The sequence below is a fragment of the Saimiri boliviensis genome, chromosome 14 (assembly GCF_048565385.1).
Source record: "Saimiri boliviensis isolate mSaiBol1 chromosome 14, mSaiBol1.pri, whole genome shotgun sequence".
In the NCBI taxonomy this organism is placed as follows: Eukaryota; Metazoa; Chordata; class Mammalia; order Primates; family Cebidae; genus Saimiri; species Saimiri boliviensis.
The window spans coordinates 7,338,141-7,355,099 of NC_133462.1; the positions used below are offsets into that span (position 1 = coordinate 7,338,141).

Below are 16,959 nucleotides of genomic sequence, written 5' to 3' on the forward strand. Positions count from 1 at the left end.
CCCCATTTCCACACGAAGAAAAGTCTTAAACCAGCTTTACCTTGCTCATCTACAAGAAGAATTTGACTATCCATGGGATGCCATCAGCCACCTCATAGACCCTCTAGAAGAGGCCACCTTCCCACACTCCGATTCTTCCTCAAGTTCCTAATTCTTTCAGTAGCTAGGCTGGATTGTTAGGGAAAAGCTGCCTCAGGAAACTCCCGGGTGCAGCTGACCCCCTGAAGGCTCTGCAGCTGCATTCCTAAATTCTTTTTTTTTTTTTTTTTTTGAGACGGAGTTTCGCTCTTGTTACCCAGGCTGGAGTGCAATGGCGCGATCTCGGCTCACCGCAACCTCCGCCTCCTGAGTTCAGGCAGTTCTCCTGCCTCAGCCTCCTGAGTAGCTGGGATTACAGGCACGTGCCACCATGCCCAGCTAATTTTTTGTATTTTTAGTAGAGACAGGGTTTCACTATGTTGACCAGGATGGTCTCGATCTCTTGACCTTGTGATCCACTGGCCTCGGCCTCCTAAAGTGCTGGTATTACAGGCTTGAGCCACCGTGCCCGGCTGCATTCTTAAATTCTTATCTAGGCACTGCAGCAAGGTCACCAGACCTGTTAACATTGAGTAAGCCCCGATTACAGCCATCTGGGCGGCACGGGGGAGGTTATGAGAAACCTGATCAAACCTAAGTTGTATGTTCTGGTAAATTCTTGTTTTCACAAGGTATTGTAAGCCTGTCGAGAGATGATAATGTGACAGGATTAACTGACAACTTGGAGATGTGGTCACACCCAGATACTCCCTTAGGCCTCTCTTGCCCTTATAAACCTCATTTTGTGAGCTCAGGGCTGCCGCCTCTGACTCTTAAGGAGCAGCCTGGCAGGTCAATAAACTTGCTTGCCTTTCTGTCTGCTGGCCTTAACAGTTTGTAGTTGAATTGCTGGGGTTTTTTTTGAGAACCATGTAGGAATGGACTTAGAAGAAAGCAGACAAGGCCTTTGCTTACCTGCAGGAGTCATTCTGACCCATGAGAAGGTTTTGTTAACATTAGTTTTTGGCTGAGGTCCTTGGAGGTCTTGAGTGTCAGTTTCTTGACTTGAGTGGGGCCCCGCCTGGAAGCAGCTAGCCAATTTCCTGTCTCCCCCGCTACAACCCAGCAAGGATCTCTACTTGACTTCCCTCCTTCGGGTAACCGCTGAGAAAATCATTGATTTTCATGTCACAAGCGAAGTTTGTTCATGTCACAAGCCAAGGTATTTTTCTCATGCGTTCATCATTGGCATGCCCTCCTTTGGCAATATTACAATCTACAAACAAATGGGGAAGTTTAACATTTGCACCATCTTGCCGTATTTAAAAACTGTGTGTGCACTTAGTGTTCTGAAAGGAAGTCTTGTGGCCCATTGTGGTGGTTCACGCCTATAATTCCGGCACTTTGGGAGACCGAGGTGGGTGGATCACTTGAACCCAAGACATCGAGACCAGCCTTGGCCACATGGCAAAACCCCATCTCTACAAAAGAGAAAGTGAGCTGGTGTGGTGGTGCAGGTCTGTAGTCCCAGCTCCTTGGGGAGGGAGTGGGAGGATCGTCTAAGCCTAGGAGGCGGAGGTCGCAGTGAACCGAGGTTGCGCCACTGCACTGCAGCGTGGGCAGCAGAACAGACTCTTGTCTTACATACTTCACCCAAAATAGTATACTTGTTTACCTAAAAGGACGTTATTGTACTAAATGTTATTTCCACTGTCACCCTTAATGACATCAGTTCCTTAGTACTGCAGTTTAACAGTCTGCTTTGTGCCTGTTTCTGGGTCTTCTTCCAAATGTCTTTCACGTCTGATATGTTTAAACCTGACCCAGTCCAGGGTCTCCGCTCATTACTTCTTACAAGTTGGCTTCGTTTCTTGCTAGCATAGCCCCTTCCTCCTCCCTTCTCTCAGTAAGTTCATCCAAGCGATTTCTGTCTTGGCAGCTTTCCTTGTTTATGGGTTACCAGCAGGTATAGCCAGGGCTACAGAAATCTGCAAAGGGTAGCGGGCGGACACTGGGGACATCTTCATGTAGTGCGTTTGGGGTCCTACCCATCCCCTGAGGACCTGTGACATGGGAGGTTGGGGCATCTTGGTGTCTCCATGAGCAAAAGTGGTCCTTCTTACCTTCTGGATGGGTTTTGGGTTTCCTACCCTTTAAGCTCAGCCTCTGTCCCTGAAGGTAAGTCACCTCAGGCCTGGTTGCAGAGGGTCTGGGGCTCCCATGATGTCCAGCACTGGGCTCCGATCATCCCTGAGGACACAGTGCACCCCAGGACCTTTGACACCTGGGGGTCTGAGGGGCCCCAGTTTTAATGGCTCGTGGACCCGCAGACTGTTCCTTCCCCAGCCTCACTGTCTCTCTGTTACAGGTGCGGCTTCCAGCTGAGGACCACCCACCGTGTCCAGCGAGGTAAGAACCTTGCTCCTGCTCCTTGATTCACCTGGTTTGAAATATCTCACTGTCTAGGTCAGGGGTCCCCAAACTATGGCTCGCGGGCCGCATGCGGCCCCCTGCGGCCATTTATCCGGCCCCCACCACACTTCAGGAAGGGGCACCTCTTTCATTGGTGGTCAGTGAGAGGAGCACAGGATGTGGCGGCACCGCAAAGCGCAGCGTCGCTCACTACAGTACTACTTCCGGTGACGTGAGACACACGCGTCACGGCTCCGGAAGCACGTCATAGGACGCACATCCGGTCTCCGGTAAAAGTGGAGTTCCACCAATATGGCCCTGGTGGGGCTGAAGTGATGTGGACTGGGAAGGCTACATTGATGGGCAGTGCAGTCTGTATGCCTCTGTGTGGGCAAAATTATTGTTGGTATATTGTTTTTATAGGGCTGTATTGGTATTTTATACCAATATTTTATAGGGCTGTATCTATTGGTATTTTACTAATAGCAATTTGGGATTCCCTAGAAAACAATGATGTCAAGAAAGAGAAAAATTCACTTGGAGTGTAGGGTATTCAAAGAACAGTGGACTTATGATTACTTTTTCATGCAGTACAGGGAAGGAGCTGTTTGTTTGATATGCCAGAATAGACACTATATGTTCAAAGAATACAGTTTGCGTCAACACTGTCAAACTCAGCGTAAAGATAAATATGATCGGAGATGTGAGAAAAGATAAAATATTAAAACTGAAAAATACATTGACAACTAAGCGAAGTACTTTTGTGAAGCAGAAGCAGCTAAATATTTCATCACTGCGAGCAAGTTTTCAAGTTGCCAAGCTAATAGCGTGCACTGGCAGACCATTCGTGGAGGGAGAATTTGTTAAAGAGTGCCTTCTTTCTGTTGCCAAAGAGATGTGTCCAGAAAAGGCAGACTTATTTAGTACAGTTAAGTCTTTCAGGATCTACAATTAAACGAAGGATTGAAGCCATGGGAGACAATTTGCATCAGCCTTTGCAAAACTCGGCAAGAAAACTTTCCTGTTTTTCCTTGGCACTCGACGAGAGCAATGTTGTTCGTGATTCTGCACAACTTGTAATTTTTATTCGTGGGACGAATGACAGTTTCAAAGTCACAGAAGAGCTTGCTGCACTGCAAAGCGTCAAAGGAACAACTACAGGAGAGGATATCTATGAAAAGGTTTCCCAAACTGTGAAGGATTTGGAGCTGGACTGGGCTAAACTAGCCAGTGTCACAACTGATGGTGCTCCTAGCATGGTGGGGTCTAAGAAAGGAGTAACTGCTTGCATTAACCATGAGATGGGCAAACGTAACCATTCTCATCCAATAGCCATACACTGCCTCATCTACCAACAAGCACTATGTAGTAAATCACTGAAGTGGGACTCTGTTATGAAAATTGTGGTATCTTGTGTTAACTTCATTAGAGCTAATGCAGTAAACCGCAGACAATTTCAGGAATTTCTGTCTGAGCTAAATGTTGCCTATGAAGATGTTCTGTACCACACAGAAGTCCATTGGCTGAGTTGAGGGAGAGTTTTGAGACATTTCTGTGACTTACTTCCACAGATTAGAGCTTTTATGCTTTCAAAAAACAAAGAAGTACCAGAGCTCAATGATGCAGAATGGAAATGGCACCTCACCTTTCTGACAGATGTAACAGATCTACTCAACAGTTTCAATGTGCAACTTCAAGGAAAAGGGAAGCTTATCTGTGCTATGCAATCACATGTGAAAGCATTTGAAGTAAAATTAGGCTGCCTCGTCCGGGCGTGGTGGCTCACGCCTATAATCCCAGCACTTTGGGAGGCCAAGGTGGGTGGGTCACGAGGTCAAGAGATCGAGACCATCCTGGTCAACATGGTGAAACCCTGTCTCTACTAAAAATAAAAAAATTAGCTGGGCATGGTGGCACGCGCCTGTAGTCCCCGCTACTTGGGAGGCTGAGGCAGGAGAATTGCTTGAACTCAGGAGGCAGAGGTTGCAGTGAGCCGAGATCGCGCCACTGCACTCCAGTCTGGGTAACAAGAGCGAAACTCTGTCTCAAAAAAAAAAAAAAATTAGGCCTCCTTATCAAACAAGTAAAGGAGGAAAATTTCTGCTATCTCTCCTTAACTCAAAATCTGTTAGCGGAAAAACCCTTAATTGCATTCCCAAAAGAAACGTGTGGATTCACTGGAAAAGTTGTAAAAGGAGTTCCAATTCAGGATTTAAAGAGCTTCATCTCCATGAACAGGACATACAGCTTTTCCATAACCCATTTTCTATTGACATTGAAAATGTGGATACAATTTACCAAATGGAACTGGCTGAACTGCAGAATTGTGACTCTCTGAAAGACACATTCAAGTCAAGCAGCTTGCCTAATTTCTATGCATCTCTCCCCTCTGAGACATATCCTAATATCAGGAACCGTGCACTCAAAATGGCAAGCATCTTTGGCAGCACTTATGTCTGTGAACAGACTTTTTCCAGAATGAAACATCTGAAATCTCCAACCAGATCTAGACTAACTGATGTACACTTGCATCACTTCTTATGGCTAGCAGCGACAAATATGGAACCGGACATTGACCATCTCATTAGCCAAAAGCAGGTCCATAGTTCCCATTGAAATACTGGTCAGTTTGTTGATTTAAATTTACTTGTTCTTTATTTTAAATATTGTATTTGTTCCCGTTTTGTTTTTTTACTTTAAGATATGTGCAGTGTGCATAGGGATTTGTTCATAGTTTTTTTTTTATAGTCCAGCCCTCCAACGAACGGTCTGAGGGACAGTGAACTGGCCCCCTGTGGAAAAAGTTTGGGGACCCCTGGTCTAGGTTGACTTCATGCGGTACCTCTAGGGACTGATTTGTGTGCCAACAATTGTTCTCAGGGTTTACATACAAAAGGCATGTCAGGCTGGGTGTGGTGGCTCCAACCTATAATCGCAGCACTTTGGGAGGCCAAGGTGGGTAGATCACCTGAGGTTAGGAATTCAAGACCAGCCTGGCCAACATTGTGAAAACTTGTCTCTACGAAAAATACAGAAAGTTAGCTGGACATGGTGGGCACATACCTGTAATCCCAGCTACTCAGGAAGCTGAGGCAGGAGAATCCCTCGAATCCAGGAGGTGGAGGTTGCAGTGAGCTGAGATCGTGCCATTGCACTCCAGCCTAGGCAACAAGAATGAAATTCCATCTCAAAAAAAAAAAAAAAAATTCTTATAGCTGTGGAAAACTAGGCAGACAGGCAAGCCTGGGTCCAAATCCCAGCAGGCTTGGAGACTTTCAGCAGGCCACCGTTCCTTTGCCTCACTGCTGTGTCTATGGAACAGGCACTGAGCAGATGGCCCAGGGCAGTGTCGCTTTCTGTCTTCCAGAGGTAGGGCTTCAGTAAGAAGAGGAATGCATGGACTGAAGGAAAAAGGTATTTGTTTCAGGGGAAAGGACTAATCAGAAACATGTCAAAACTCAGCAGTGGCAAACAGTGACTCAGGTGATCCTGTCACATCGCATCATGGGTTTTGTAGGCTGAATGCGATGTGCGTTAAGCAAAGCTTAGTCCTAGTGTTTGTATATGAACTGATACAATTCAAGGAATCCTTATTTTCACAATAAAGATGAACAGGCGTTATCAGAATTGTTTCAAAGAGCAAAGTCATTAGAAAAGTGTTGGAGTGCGGTGTGTTTTACCAGAAAAGAGGTGTTCTCAGCTCTGGGAGGGTTTTCAGTTGTTTCTTAGATGTCAGGAGCTGGGAGAAGAGTGACTGCAGTAACAGAGAACTGAGGTGTGTTCTCTGGGTTCTGGGAGCTTTCAGCTGTTTTTGTCAAAGAAGCTGGCTTCTGAGGAGGGTTGGCTGGGATTTCAGCTCTCCCGAGTACCTTTCTGAGGGTCCTGTGCTCTTAATCCTCTGGGATAGTGAATGGGGCTGAGCATTTGTCATGGCTGGCTTAGAGGGGACATGAGTGGGATGGGTGCCAGTTGGGTAGCGATGTGAGAGAGGTGAGAAGAGCGAGCTGGCATGGGATAAGAAAGACAGGACGTGTAGCCTCTGGATTCTACACCAGCACCCTCCATAGGACCGTCAGATGGAAATGTTCTGCGCCTTGTCTAGTCTGGCTGCCACTGGCCACAGGTGGCTCTTGGACACATGGCATGTGGCCAGTTTGTGACTGGGAGCTGGGTTTTTAATTCTTCTCGGTTAGTTTAAACAAGGGCCCTCTTTTTGGACAGTACTTTCTATGCAAAAGGGAGTGTTTCTGTCGCTGTTAGCAGCTGGCGCTGAAGGAGCACCCACGGTGTTGGTGCTCGCAGAGAATCAACTGAACAGGTCCTGCCAGGGTCCCGGTGAGAGGCAGCTGCCCCTTCCCCATGTCGCAGAAGGTTCCAGTGAAGTCAGAGCAGCTTGGAAGAGCTGGGTCAGGGCAGCAGACCTGAGATGCAGGCAGAGACAATGGAGGGGTGTCCCATTAGGGCACAGAAGGCCCAAGCAGAAGGGTTTGACCTCCTGCTCTCACTGAACCCCACAGATGCGCCTGTCTGCAGGCATCTCTAGTCCCATCTTCCAGAGAAACACCGCTGGGGGGGCGGGGGTGGTGAGGTCAGTGGGCTTAGATCATACAAGGAGCCACACCCAGGCTGAGCTGGACGGGGGTGGCCTGGCACCCTCAGGACCAAGTATCATTCACTTTGTTGCCTGATCTCAGCACTCTTCCGTGATGTCCCCCTCAGGACAGCAGGTGGCCCTGGAACCCGCATCAGGAGGGCGCTGAGGGCACCGGGGCCTCCATGATGTCCAGCACTGGGCTCCGATTGCCACTGAGGACATGGTGCCCCCCGGGACCTTTGACACCCGGGGCTCTGAGAGGCTCTGGCTCTAGGGAGGGATGAGGGGTATCTTGGTTGCCCCGTACCCCACTGACCTCCCTTCTTTCTGCCCTCCTGCCTCCAGGTGCTGAAGGGCCCGACCGTCACTTGGTAAGAACGGAGGGGGCTGCTTGTTATTCGTGGTGATGGTGAGAAGGCAGACGTAGATAAATGCCCAGCAAGTGCTGAGCCAGGTGCTGCCCTAAGCACTGGGCTCGTTAACCTTAGTAACCCTGTTGTAGGCGGGTTGGGATGGGGATTGGGGCTGGGTTGCAGTGAGATGTCCAGTGTCAGTGTTCTTGAAAGGGCTGTACTTGGGAACCCCATGATGTCCAGCACTGGGCTCTGACTGCCCCTGAGGACATGGTGCCCCCCCGGGACCTTTGACACCCGGGGGTCTGAGGGACCCTACTCCAGGAGGTGATGGGTGGGATGTGGCTGTTGCCCCGCTCAGTGCCTTTTCTGTGTCCTTCACCTGACAGCATCCCTCCAGGCTCTCTGCTGCTTCCTGCCTAAGCATGGCTGCAGCCATGACTAGGAATGTACTGGCGTCCACCCACCTGGGCCGGAGCTGGTTCTGCTCGTGCTGCAGGACACGGAGCTCCTGGCTCTCTCGGCACTTGGGGCAGAACTGTAGCCAGCTCTCCTGGGTCCTGCCAGTGTATATCTGGGAGCCCTGCCTTGTGCCTCAGCTCTTGAGAGCTCCTGCTGCTGCCGGGTGACCTGATCCAACCTGACAACGGTGTCATCTTCAGCCACCACTGCAAGGCCCTGAAGGCGATAGTGGCACCGCAATGCTTACCTGGCTGCTGATAGCCTGGTGCCAGCTGGGAGACCTCCCTGCACTTTGAGGCCACTGAGCTGCCCTTCCAGCCCCAACCCACCAAGGACAGGGGCATCCAGCTTCCTCTCCCTGCTTGTCCTCTGCTCCTGAGCCAGTGATGCCCAAGGACATGCCTGTTACCCAGGGCCTGCGCCAGCGCCTGCTGGTCAAGGGCATGATGGTGCTGGAGGCTGTTCTGGAGATCCAGACCATCGCCAACAGCAGGCTCATCTCCATTGCCAGGGCCAGCCAGGCCACTAAGCTCACACTAGGACCCAACCCAGCTCACCAGGACCTGGCTGCTGAGCCGCGAGCCCAGGAGAAGGTGGATAAGCCGGGGAAGGAGCCGCCACTGCTCCCCTATTCTGACCAGACCTGTAGGGAGTATCTGCCCATACACCACAGCCAGCCCTGGGCCTGGCTCTGGAGGGCAGACACCACCCGGTCTGGTGCTGCAGGGGTAAAGCAGGGAGCCTGGGTTCTGGGGGAGCTGCTCCTGGTGTGAGCTGCAATCAGGAAGCAGGGGACATGGTAGGGGAGGCAAAAAGCGTTGGCCACTACCCTCCCTGTGTAGCCCTTCAGTGTCCCTTGAGCAAGCCACAGCCTGACACCGTGTTCAAGGGCCCCGGAAGAGAAGGGTATCTGCCCCCAGCCCTCCCCTGTGGGTGTCACTGGCCAAACCACGAGGGGAGCAGGCCTTGTGAGTAGACACCATGAGTCCCTGGCGGGGGTGATCACGTGCTATGTTACATTTCTGCCCAGGCAGCAGGGTAGGTGTGCACAGTGGGTGCCTGCCTCTGTCACATGGGTCCCCAAAGCACTCCAGGCCAAGCAGGGAGACCCCACACCCATGATGAAAGCATCTTCAAGCTTTTTCTCAGTTTTCATAAGGTTTGTTTTGTTTGTTGCCCAGGCTCAAGTGCAGTGGTGCGACCTCAGCTTACTGCAGTCTCCACCTGCTCTGTTTAGGTGATTCTCCTGTCTCAGCCTCTGAGTACCTGGGATTACAGGCACCCGATACTACACCTGGCTAATTTTGTATTTTTTGGTAGAGACAGGGTTTCACCAATGTTGTCTAGGCTGGTCTTAAACTCCTGACCTCAGGTGATTCACCCCCCTCAGCCTCTGACAGTGCTGGCATTACAGGCGTGAGCCACTGTGCCCAGCCTATCACGGGTTTTCTCTTAAAGCCTCTCTTGTTGCCATTCCTTTCTTTCTGAAACATGCTTTGGCTGTGGGCAGACAGTCCCTTCTGATAGCTCGGGTTTGACTCTGTGGCTTGTCTGAGTTCTGAGTCTGTTTAGGGTGTGTTGGGGCCGGGATCACAGGTGACAGTTATGTGAGGACACACTGAGCCCTGGCAGTTCTGGCTTCATAGCTGGGGTCTTGGGTACAGGCCCATTAAACAACACATACCACTCCCAACTGTAGTGCTTAACATTGTGGTCTCAGGTCATAAGCTGGGTCTATGGCGGGGCTGGGGGGATGCATACAGGCCCTTCCAGCAGGCTGCTGGGAAAGGGGTGGCACTTGCCACCAGGTAGGAGTTGGTTACAACCACAGGTAGCCCTGCCTGGCACTTTGGGTCTCCATGAACCTGCAAGGAAGCAGGCAGGCACCCTCCCAGGGCCAGAAAGCATGAGGGACATTCATTCCTCAGGGTTTCTGGGGTCAGGGTCCCTGACATCCACTTGGGGGGCCCTGTGACCACGCAGCCCCTCTAGGGAATGCTGGGCAGGGCAGTGAGGGAGATCTGGGGGCCCCTTAGGGGTGAGTGTGTGACAGGCTGCTTTCAGGACCCTGGGAAGAAATGGGCCAGGGGAGTATGCAGGTGGCCCTGGTGTGGCGAAGAGGTAGTCCCAGCCTTTCTGGACCCTGTGCCTTGTTTAGGTCCTGGTTACTGGGAATGGCTTTGAACCTCCTACCGCCCCATTTAACGGGCCAAGTGGCTGTTCCTGAGTGTCCACTGCACCTGGGCTCCACTGCACCTGCCTTGGTTAGTGCCATGCAACGATGGGTGTGGGGCAAGGCCTGGGAGGGGCTGGCACTGCCCCAGGCCATGCTAGGGGACAGCCTCCCTTCCTGGGGCCAGGGGGCTTAAAAGGACCACAGTGCAGGTGGTCTACAGTGGCTGCTGCCGCATGAGTGGAGGGGGGGGGCAACTGATGAGCATCTGATAAATGCAGTGGTGAATGCATGGCCCATGCGACAGTTGGGACTGGATAGCTATTTAATCTAAATGTAAATGGCTACATATGGTCATGGATACTATATTGGCTTGTGCCTTCACATCTCTTGCAGCACAAGTCATGGCACACAGCCCAGAGTGTCACCGGTTTTCCCTGCTCTCTGCTGGCCTCCAGAAAGTTAATTTTGGGAGTTGTGGAGTCCATAGGGTTAAGAGTCGTGGTTCTGCCAAATGAGACATTGAGAGGCCTGTCACTTGCCCAGAGTCACACAGCCTTAGAATTGGTGCCAGCTGCAAAACCAGGCTTAGAATCATACACCTTTCTGAGCTCTCTGCTGCCAGATCCCCCCACCCCACCCAGGTTCATGGTTGCATCGACAGCTATTCAGGGTCACCAAAGAACCAGACTTGAGGGTCCAACTCCTGTGAGCCCGATCTCTGCAGAGCACGTTGCCCACATCAAGGCTCGCTGAGCAAGCTCTTGCCACACGAGCTGTGCGGAAGTGCATACAGAGCCCACCATGTCCTCAAATACCCACCTGCGCCCATGCTTGCATGGAAACCTGCATAAACAAGCCAGCTGAACGCTGTAGCTCACACCTGTAATCCAGGGCTTTGGGAGGAGGGGGATTGCTTGAGCCAGGAATTTGAGACCAGCCTGACCAACATACTAAAAACAAATTTAGCCGGGCGTGATGCGCGCCTGTAGAGGTTGAAACAAGGTCACTGGAGACCAGTTCAAAACTGCAGTGAGCTATACTCATGCCGCTGCACTCCAGCCTGGGCCACCAAGACCGTGTTTCTACCAAAACAAGTGCATGCAGGCCTGCCTGCCGGTCCATGTTCCCACCTACTCAGATAGCGCGCATCTGTGCCTGAACGTGTGCCACAGACACACCACCTGTGCATGCACTCTGTGTAGAAACTTCATGCATGTGACGTGTGAACACTCATGCCACTGTCACAAGACACATGCACACACTGGTTTTCAGGCCAGAGAACCCACCCAGCCCTTGTTCCCCATGCACACAGGCGCACAGTAAGTCACAGAAGTCAGAGCATCGAGTGAGCACACATGTTGGGGTCCAGTGTCAGCTGGGGATAGGGAAGTCCTGCTTTCTGACTCACACAGGCCCCCCGAAGGCCCGCAGGCATCCTGGTCTCCAGGCCAGCAGGCCCAGCCCCAAGCTGAGTGCCACCAGCACAGCCACAGCTCCGGCCAGCAGGGGCACCACTGGGGCTGCAGGGAGAACATGGGTGTGAGTTGGCAGGACTTGGGACGCTCCACTCCCACCCCAGCACAGAGGACTGTCACCTGGGGGAATGGCAGCCTCATAGGGGCCATGGCAGGAGACCCCATGGGCCGGAGGCCGGGCCGGGGCAGTCAGCTGGTGGAAGCGGCCTAGTGGACAGGGGACCGGGCACCCAGGGAGGCTGAGAGGCAGGGGCCGGTGGGCAGAGTCGTTGCGGTAGAATAGAGAGATGGTGACATTCCTGGAGAGAGAGGACACAGTGGCACCTCCTCCCTTTCCCTGTCACTGACCTTAAAACAGAAACGGGCTGCTGACTCCCATCTGCCTTCATCCCAGCACCATGCCACGCAATTCCCTGCCGGCCATGCCCTCTGCCTTGAACTTCACCCCTTGCTTTGAGGGTTCTTTCCCACCCGTCTCCCTGGCACCACCCCGTCCTCACCCTCCATCTTCGTCAGGATCCCCCAGGCGCCTCCGGAACTCAAAGCCAAGGCAGGCAGCGTACGGGGGGGTGTGTCCATCATAGAGGCCCAGGGCCCCCTGGAGGGCCAGCAGGGTGCTGTCATGCTGCAGGTGGAGCCAAGGGCTGAGATGGCACTTGTCTCTGGAGGTCTCCTTTCCCCTCAACGCTAGGCTTGTGCATCCAGATGTTCCCCAGGCTTCTGAGAACCAACTCCCCAAATCCTGCTCCTCCCTTCCTCATCCCGAAGGCAGTGCCACCGCTTGCAGACGGTCATTGAATAAAGATCGCTCAGATAGACACGCAGTATGATTGGACTAAGCAGCCCGTCCTTCCAGAGGTGGAACTCCACAAAACCGTCACCTCCCTCTTTCCAGACTCTCTACTTCTAATGATAGAGTCCAAGACTAGGGTTGGGAGATACTGGTCACCCAAGGCAGTGGGCTGAGGTCTGTTGGGAGCACAGACTTCCTCACCCAAATTGCTGTCACCCTCATCCCCTTGTCTCAGCGCCACGTGGCACTGCTTCCCAAGGACTCACAGCTGAGTACATGACCATCTTGAGGGGCAGCCCCAGTCGCTGGACCCGGGAGAAGTTTGCAAGGATAGCATTCAACAGGATTCCTGCGGGTGGGGGGAAAACAACTTGGAATCTCCCAAAGGAAGGCACCCCAGCCTCCCAGCCCCACACCTTACCTCCTGTCAGCTGGGCCTTCTCTGCTGCCCGGGGTGGGCCCACGTGGGCGCCAATATCCAAAGCTGAGATCTGGGCAAGAGTCTGCAGGACTTCTGGGGAGGCCCAGGCTGGTAGGGGAAGACCATGGGCTTGCTGTGGGGAGGCAGGGAGGACAGAGATGGACCACCCTGAGCCCTCGAATTCGCCTCTGGTGCCCCAGGCTTCTGCTGCCCCCTGCCCTTCTGAGTCCCCCATGGGCTGGATCTGGCTGGGAAACCATGATGTGAACAATAGTGATTATTTTTATTTTTTGAAGTGGAACCTTTGCTCCCATCACCCAGGCTGGAGTGAGTTGGCGCGATCTTGGCTCACCACAACCTTTGCCTCCTGGGTTCAAGTGATTCTCCTGCCACCATGTCAAGCTAATTTTTGTATTTTTGGTAGAGACGGGGTTTTACCATGTTGGTCAGGCTGGTCTCGAACTCCTGACCTCAGGTGATCTTTCTGCCTTGGCCTCCCAAAGTGGTGGGATTACAGGTATGAGCCACCGTGTCCAGCCAACCGTGATTATTAATAATAGACATCGTCATTACACAGCCCAGAAGGCTTTATCTGAAACCCTTGGGGCCAGAGGGTTTCCACAACTCGGACATTCTGGACTTTAGAAAGGTCTGATGGTGCTGATACCACAGAGCAGGGAACACACACAGCAAGAGCTGGGGCAGCCCCCTTAGTCACACACATCGCTGCTTTCACCTTGCAATTTGGAACATTCCGTGAGCTGGAGCGAGCAAAGACTAACAAGAGTACTAGCTGGGTGTGGCAGCTCACGCCTGTACTCCCAGCGCTTGGGGAAGCTGAGGTGGGAGGATTGTTTGAGCCTAGGAGTTCTGGGCAACATAGGGAGACCCCATCTCTGCCCACAAAAATTTTGTCTGGATGCGGTGGCTCACGCCTGTAGTCACAACACTTTGAGAGACTGAGGTGTGTAGATCACCTGAGGTCGGCAGTTCAAGACCAGCCTGACTAACGTGGAGAAACTCCATGTTTACTAAAAATACTAAATTAGTCGGGTATGGTGGCACATGCCTGTAATCCCAGCTACTCAGGAGGCTGAGGCAGGAGAATTGCTTAAACCCGGGAAGCGGAGATTGCTGTGAGCCGAGACTGCCATTGCACTCCAGCCTGGGCAACAAGAGCAAGACAATCTCAAAAAAAAAAACTAACAGTTTATTTTAATTAGCCAGGCATGGTGATGTGCACTTGAGGCAGGAGGATTCCTTTAGCCAGAGAGATGGAGGCTGCAGTGAGCTACCATAGTGCCACTGCGTTCCACCCTGGGTGAGAGAGTGAGACCCTGTCTCAAGAAAGAAAAAGAAGGGAAGGAAGGAGGAGAGAGCATTGCATCACTGCAGGTCAGCTCCTGCTACCCAGGTGTTAGGTTTCGTAGGAAGTAAAAAAGTTCCTTTTTAAAGTTGCCTTTCTTGTTAAAGAATAAGTGTGCTAATAACTCTGTTAAGCCCTATCCTCTGTCGCTGTTAGACATGCCATGCTTACAGGCATGTAGTACATTCGGTTTCCTTGCACTTTAACCAAAATATCTGTGTACCTGTTCAGAAAAGGTTTATTAGCCAACTGGGTTTTAGTTCAGATTGTGAGGTCTGGCTCCAGCCCACGGAGATCAGACACAGCAGTAAGGACAACCCCAAATGCGTAAGGGATAAATTTGTATGTTTTCTTTTGTTCTCTACTTCCGTGGTACGGTGGCTAGTAAGAGTACCCTTCCTGCCGTCCAGGAAGCAAAAATTGCATTGCCGAAAGCCCCTTTGTCTCAGTGCTAATTCTTCTTTGTGGCACCGAGCATCTGTTTACAATATCTATTTCCAAGAGTTTTCTGATTGCAGGACTGTGGGGAGGAATGGCCAAATTTGTAGCCTCAAAGCCTGGTGAGGCCCTTGCTGTGTGCCAGGCGCTATTGAAAGCACAGTGCGTGGATTAACACATTTGAATGCTCACAGCAGCCTCGAGAGGTGTTGTTGCAGTGTTCCCATCCCCCCTGCGCAGATGGGGAAACCGAGGCACAGGGTTAAATAAATGCCTAAGGGAACACAGCTAGCAAGTAGCAAGCTGGGATTTGAAACAGGTATCCTTAACCCCTTGGCTGGGAAGGGGCGGGGCTCACCTGGCACAGCAGCGTATCCAGAACCTTCCATGCCCTGCGCAGCGGCTCTCCAACCAGCGACAGCCCCGTGAAGTTCTCCAGGCGAGTCAGGAAGCCCTAGATGTGCAGGGCTGGGTGAACCCCGGCCCATCCCTGGCTCCCCGCCCCCGGCCACCGCCCGGCTCACCGTCCAGCCCTCCAGGGCCTCCTGGTACTTGGTGGCCTCAGTGGCCTCCCGCAGTAGCTCGTGGTACCGTGGACAGCTGCGCATGGGGAATCTCAGCAGCTGGGGAAAACTGAGGCTCAGAGAGGACAGCCGTGTGCCTCAGGTCTCACAGCCGGTCCGGCGGGCCCTCAGCCCCTGCGTCTGTCGCAGTCACTCCCAGGTCCAAAAGAGCAGCACGGGCTGGGACTCCCCCCATCTCACTCCAGCCAGGCCTGGAGCTGTCCCATCTCCCTCTCTCCACCCGCTCCCTCCCTTACCACACCCAGGTCTGGCCCCCTGACCTTGTCCTCAGCCACAGGTACCGTGTGCACCGGGATCGGCCTCCAGTGGGCTTCGGGGCTCCCTGGAGCAGCCTCGGGAAACAGCCCAGCCAGATTGGCCTGGGCACTCTCCAGCGTGCGGTCAAAGTCCGTGCTGCGGACATACACCTGGGGCCGGGTGGGGAGAGGGCTCACGGGGGGTGGTGGTCGGGGTCAGAGGTCAGCTGTGGTGCAAATCGGAAGCCTCAGATTCCGTTTGGGATAGGGGTCAGACATTGGGAGTCATGTGGCTTTCGATCCTGGAAGTTGGGATCAAGGATCCAGAGGTCAGTGTCGGGAGCAGTTGGGTTGGACATCCTAAGCTAGACAGCCATGTTGGATTTTGGGGATCATTTGAGTCGGTGAGGGTCAAAAAGGAAGATGAGAATCAGTGGAGGCTGGAGGTTAGAGGTCAAGTTTAGGAGGGCAACTTGGAGGACTTGGGGTCAGAGTTCATTCACGTTCATCAGCAGTCAGGGGACTGATGGCAACTGGGGGATGTCAGAAGACGGGAGGAGACAGGAAAGGTAGGTCAGAATTGCCAAGTGTAGAGGTCAAAGGTTAGACACCAGGAGAGCAAGTTAAATGAACAAAGGTTAAAGATGAAAATCAAGTTTGGGATGAAATGTCAGAGGTCAGCGGTCTGACTGGAGTCAGTGGGACTAAGAAAACAGAGATGGAGACCAGAAAATGAAGTCAGGAGTCAGAGCTCAAGATGTGGCAGGGTTAAGATGGGGTCAGAAGTCAGGGTGCACTAGTCAGTGTATTGGGGGTCAGAGATTAGAGGTAGAGTGCAGGGCAGGTTGATGGAGGTCAAAGGCCAGAGGTGGAGGCCCAAAAAGCATTGGAGTCAGTGGAGGTCAAAGGTGGGAGGTCAGGGTGCCAGGTGGAGGTCACTATGGCAGTACCTCCTCCCGCCGGTACTCGGGACTCAGGAAGGCCTCGTAGCGGCTCCTCAAGAAGCGGCCCAGCTCCAGCTGCTGGCGGACGCCCTCCTGGGGACAGAACAGCCTCAGCCGACCCTTCCCCACCCCTCCCACCCTCACCGTCACCCCCCACCCGCTTCTCACCCTGGTCAGCTGGCCCAGGCCTCGTGGCCATAGGGTGGAGGCCGCCTCCTTGTGTGGGTCCGTAGGATAGGAGGCCAGTGGGGCCCGGTCGCCGTGGCGGAACACCTGGGGACAGGACCGGTCAGGGCTGGCCCTGGGGAAGCTGAGGGCCGCCGGGGGCGGGGGCGCCTCACCAGAGCCACAAACACCAGGGGTCCTTCTGGCAGGGCCCAGGGTGGCAGCAGCAATAGGAGCAGCAGGAGAGATGCAGCAGGGTGGCCCCAAAACCCCAGCCCGGCCATTTCCACCCGGCCCAGACGCTGAGCTCAGCCCACTGTCTGGGCCGCAGCCCTGCCTGTCCAAGTGCTGCACTCAGCACCCCCATTATAGCAGGCCCCGGCACGCTCCCCCAGGGCCGCCGATCCCGCTCCTCCTGCACCTCTGCCAGCCTTGGATTAACCCATTTCATCTTCACCACAGCCCCAGGAGGCATTAGTGTGCTAATCACCATCCCCATTGTGCCGATGGGGAAACTGAGGC

General features: G+C 53.1%; 1 protein-coding gene and 3 non-coding genes across 4 annotated transcripts; 3 read left to right on the forward strand and 1 right to left on the reverse strand.

Moving 5' to 3' along the window:
- The first annotated feature begins 2,230 nt into the window (after positions 1–2,230).
- Positions 2,231–2,321, forward strand: LOC141581359 (small nucleolar RNA SNORD88). The gene has a single exon (XR_012513951.1). It is a non-coding gene; the product is annotated as a small nucleolar RNA SNORD88 (small nucleolar RNA).
- A 4,877-nt stretch (positions 2,322–7,198) lies between these two features.
- LOC141581360 (small nucleolar RNA SNORD88) lies at positions 7,199–7,289 on the forward strand. The gene has a single exon (XR_012513952.1). It is a non-coding gene; the product is annotated as a small nucleolar RNA SNORD88 (small nucleolar RNA).
- Positions 7,290–7,601: 312 nt separating this feature from the next.
- On the forward strand, positions 7,602–7,693 carry LOC141581361 (small nucleolar RNA SNORD88). The gene has a single exon (XR_012513953.1). It is a non-coding gene; the product is annotated as a small nucleolar RNA SNORD88 (small nucleolar RNA).
- A 3,670-nt stretch (positions 7,694–11,363) lies between these two features.
- Positions 11,364–16,721, reverse strand: ACP4 (acid phosphatase 4). The gene is made up of 11 exons (XM_039465704.1): positions 16,614–16,721; positions 16,441–16,545; positions 16,279–16,365; positions 15,353–15,499; positions 15,033–15,131; positions 14,867–14,962; positions 12,705–12,837; positions 12,550–12,632; positions 11,991–12,115; positions 11,611–11,789; positions 11,364–11,535 (listed from the first exon to the last, which is right to left on the reverse strand). The coding sequence occupies exons 1-11, from the start codon at positions 16,719–16,721 to the stop codon at positions 11,420–11,422; spliced, it is 1,278 nt and encodes a 425-aa protein (XP_039321638.1). The 3' UTR covers positions 11,364–11,419.
- Positions 16,722–16,959: the final 238 nt, after the last annotated feature.

Excerpts from the sequence above, each read along its gene's own strand:
- ACP4 (XM_039465704.1), bottom strand. The coding sequence starts at position 16,721 with ATGGCCGGGCTGGGGTTTTGGGGCCACCCTGCTGCATCTCTCCTGCTG. Across the intron at positions 15,500-16,278 it reads CCGAGTACCGGCGGGAGGAG|GTGTATGTCCGCAGCACGGA; the intron begins GTACTGCCATAG and ends ACCCGGCCCCAG. Across the intron at positions 11,790-11,990 it reads GATCCTGACGAAGATGGAGG|GAATGTCACCATCTCTCTAT; the intron begins GTGAGGACGGGG and ends CTCTCTCTCCAG.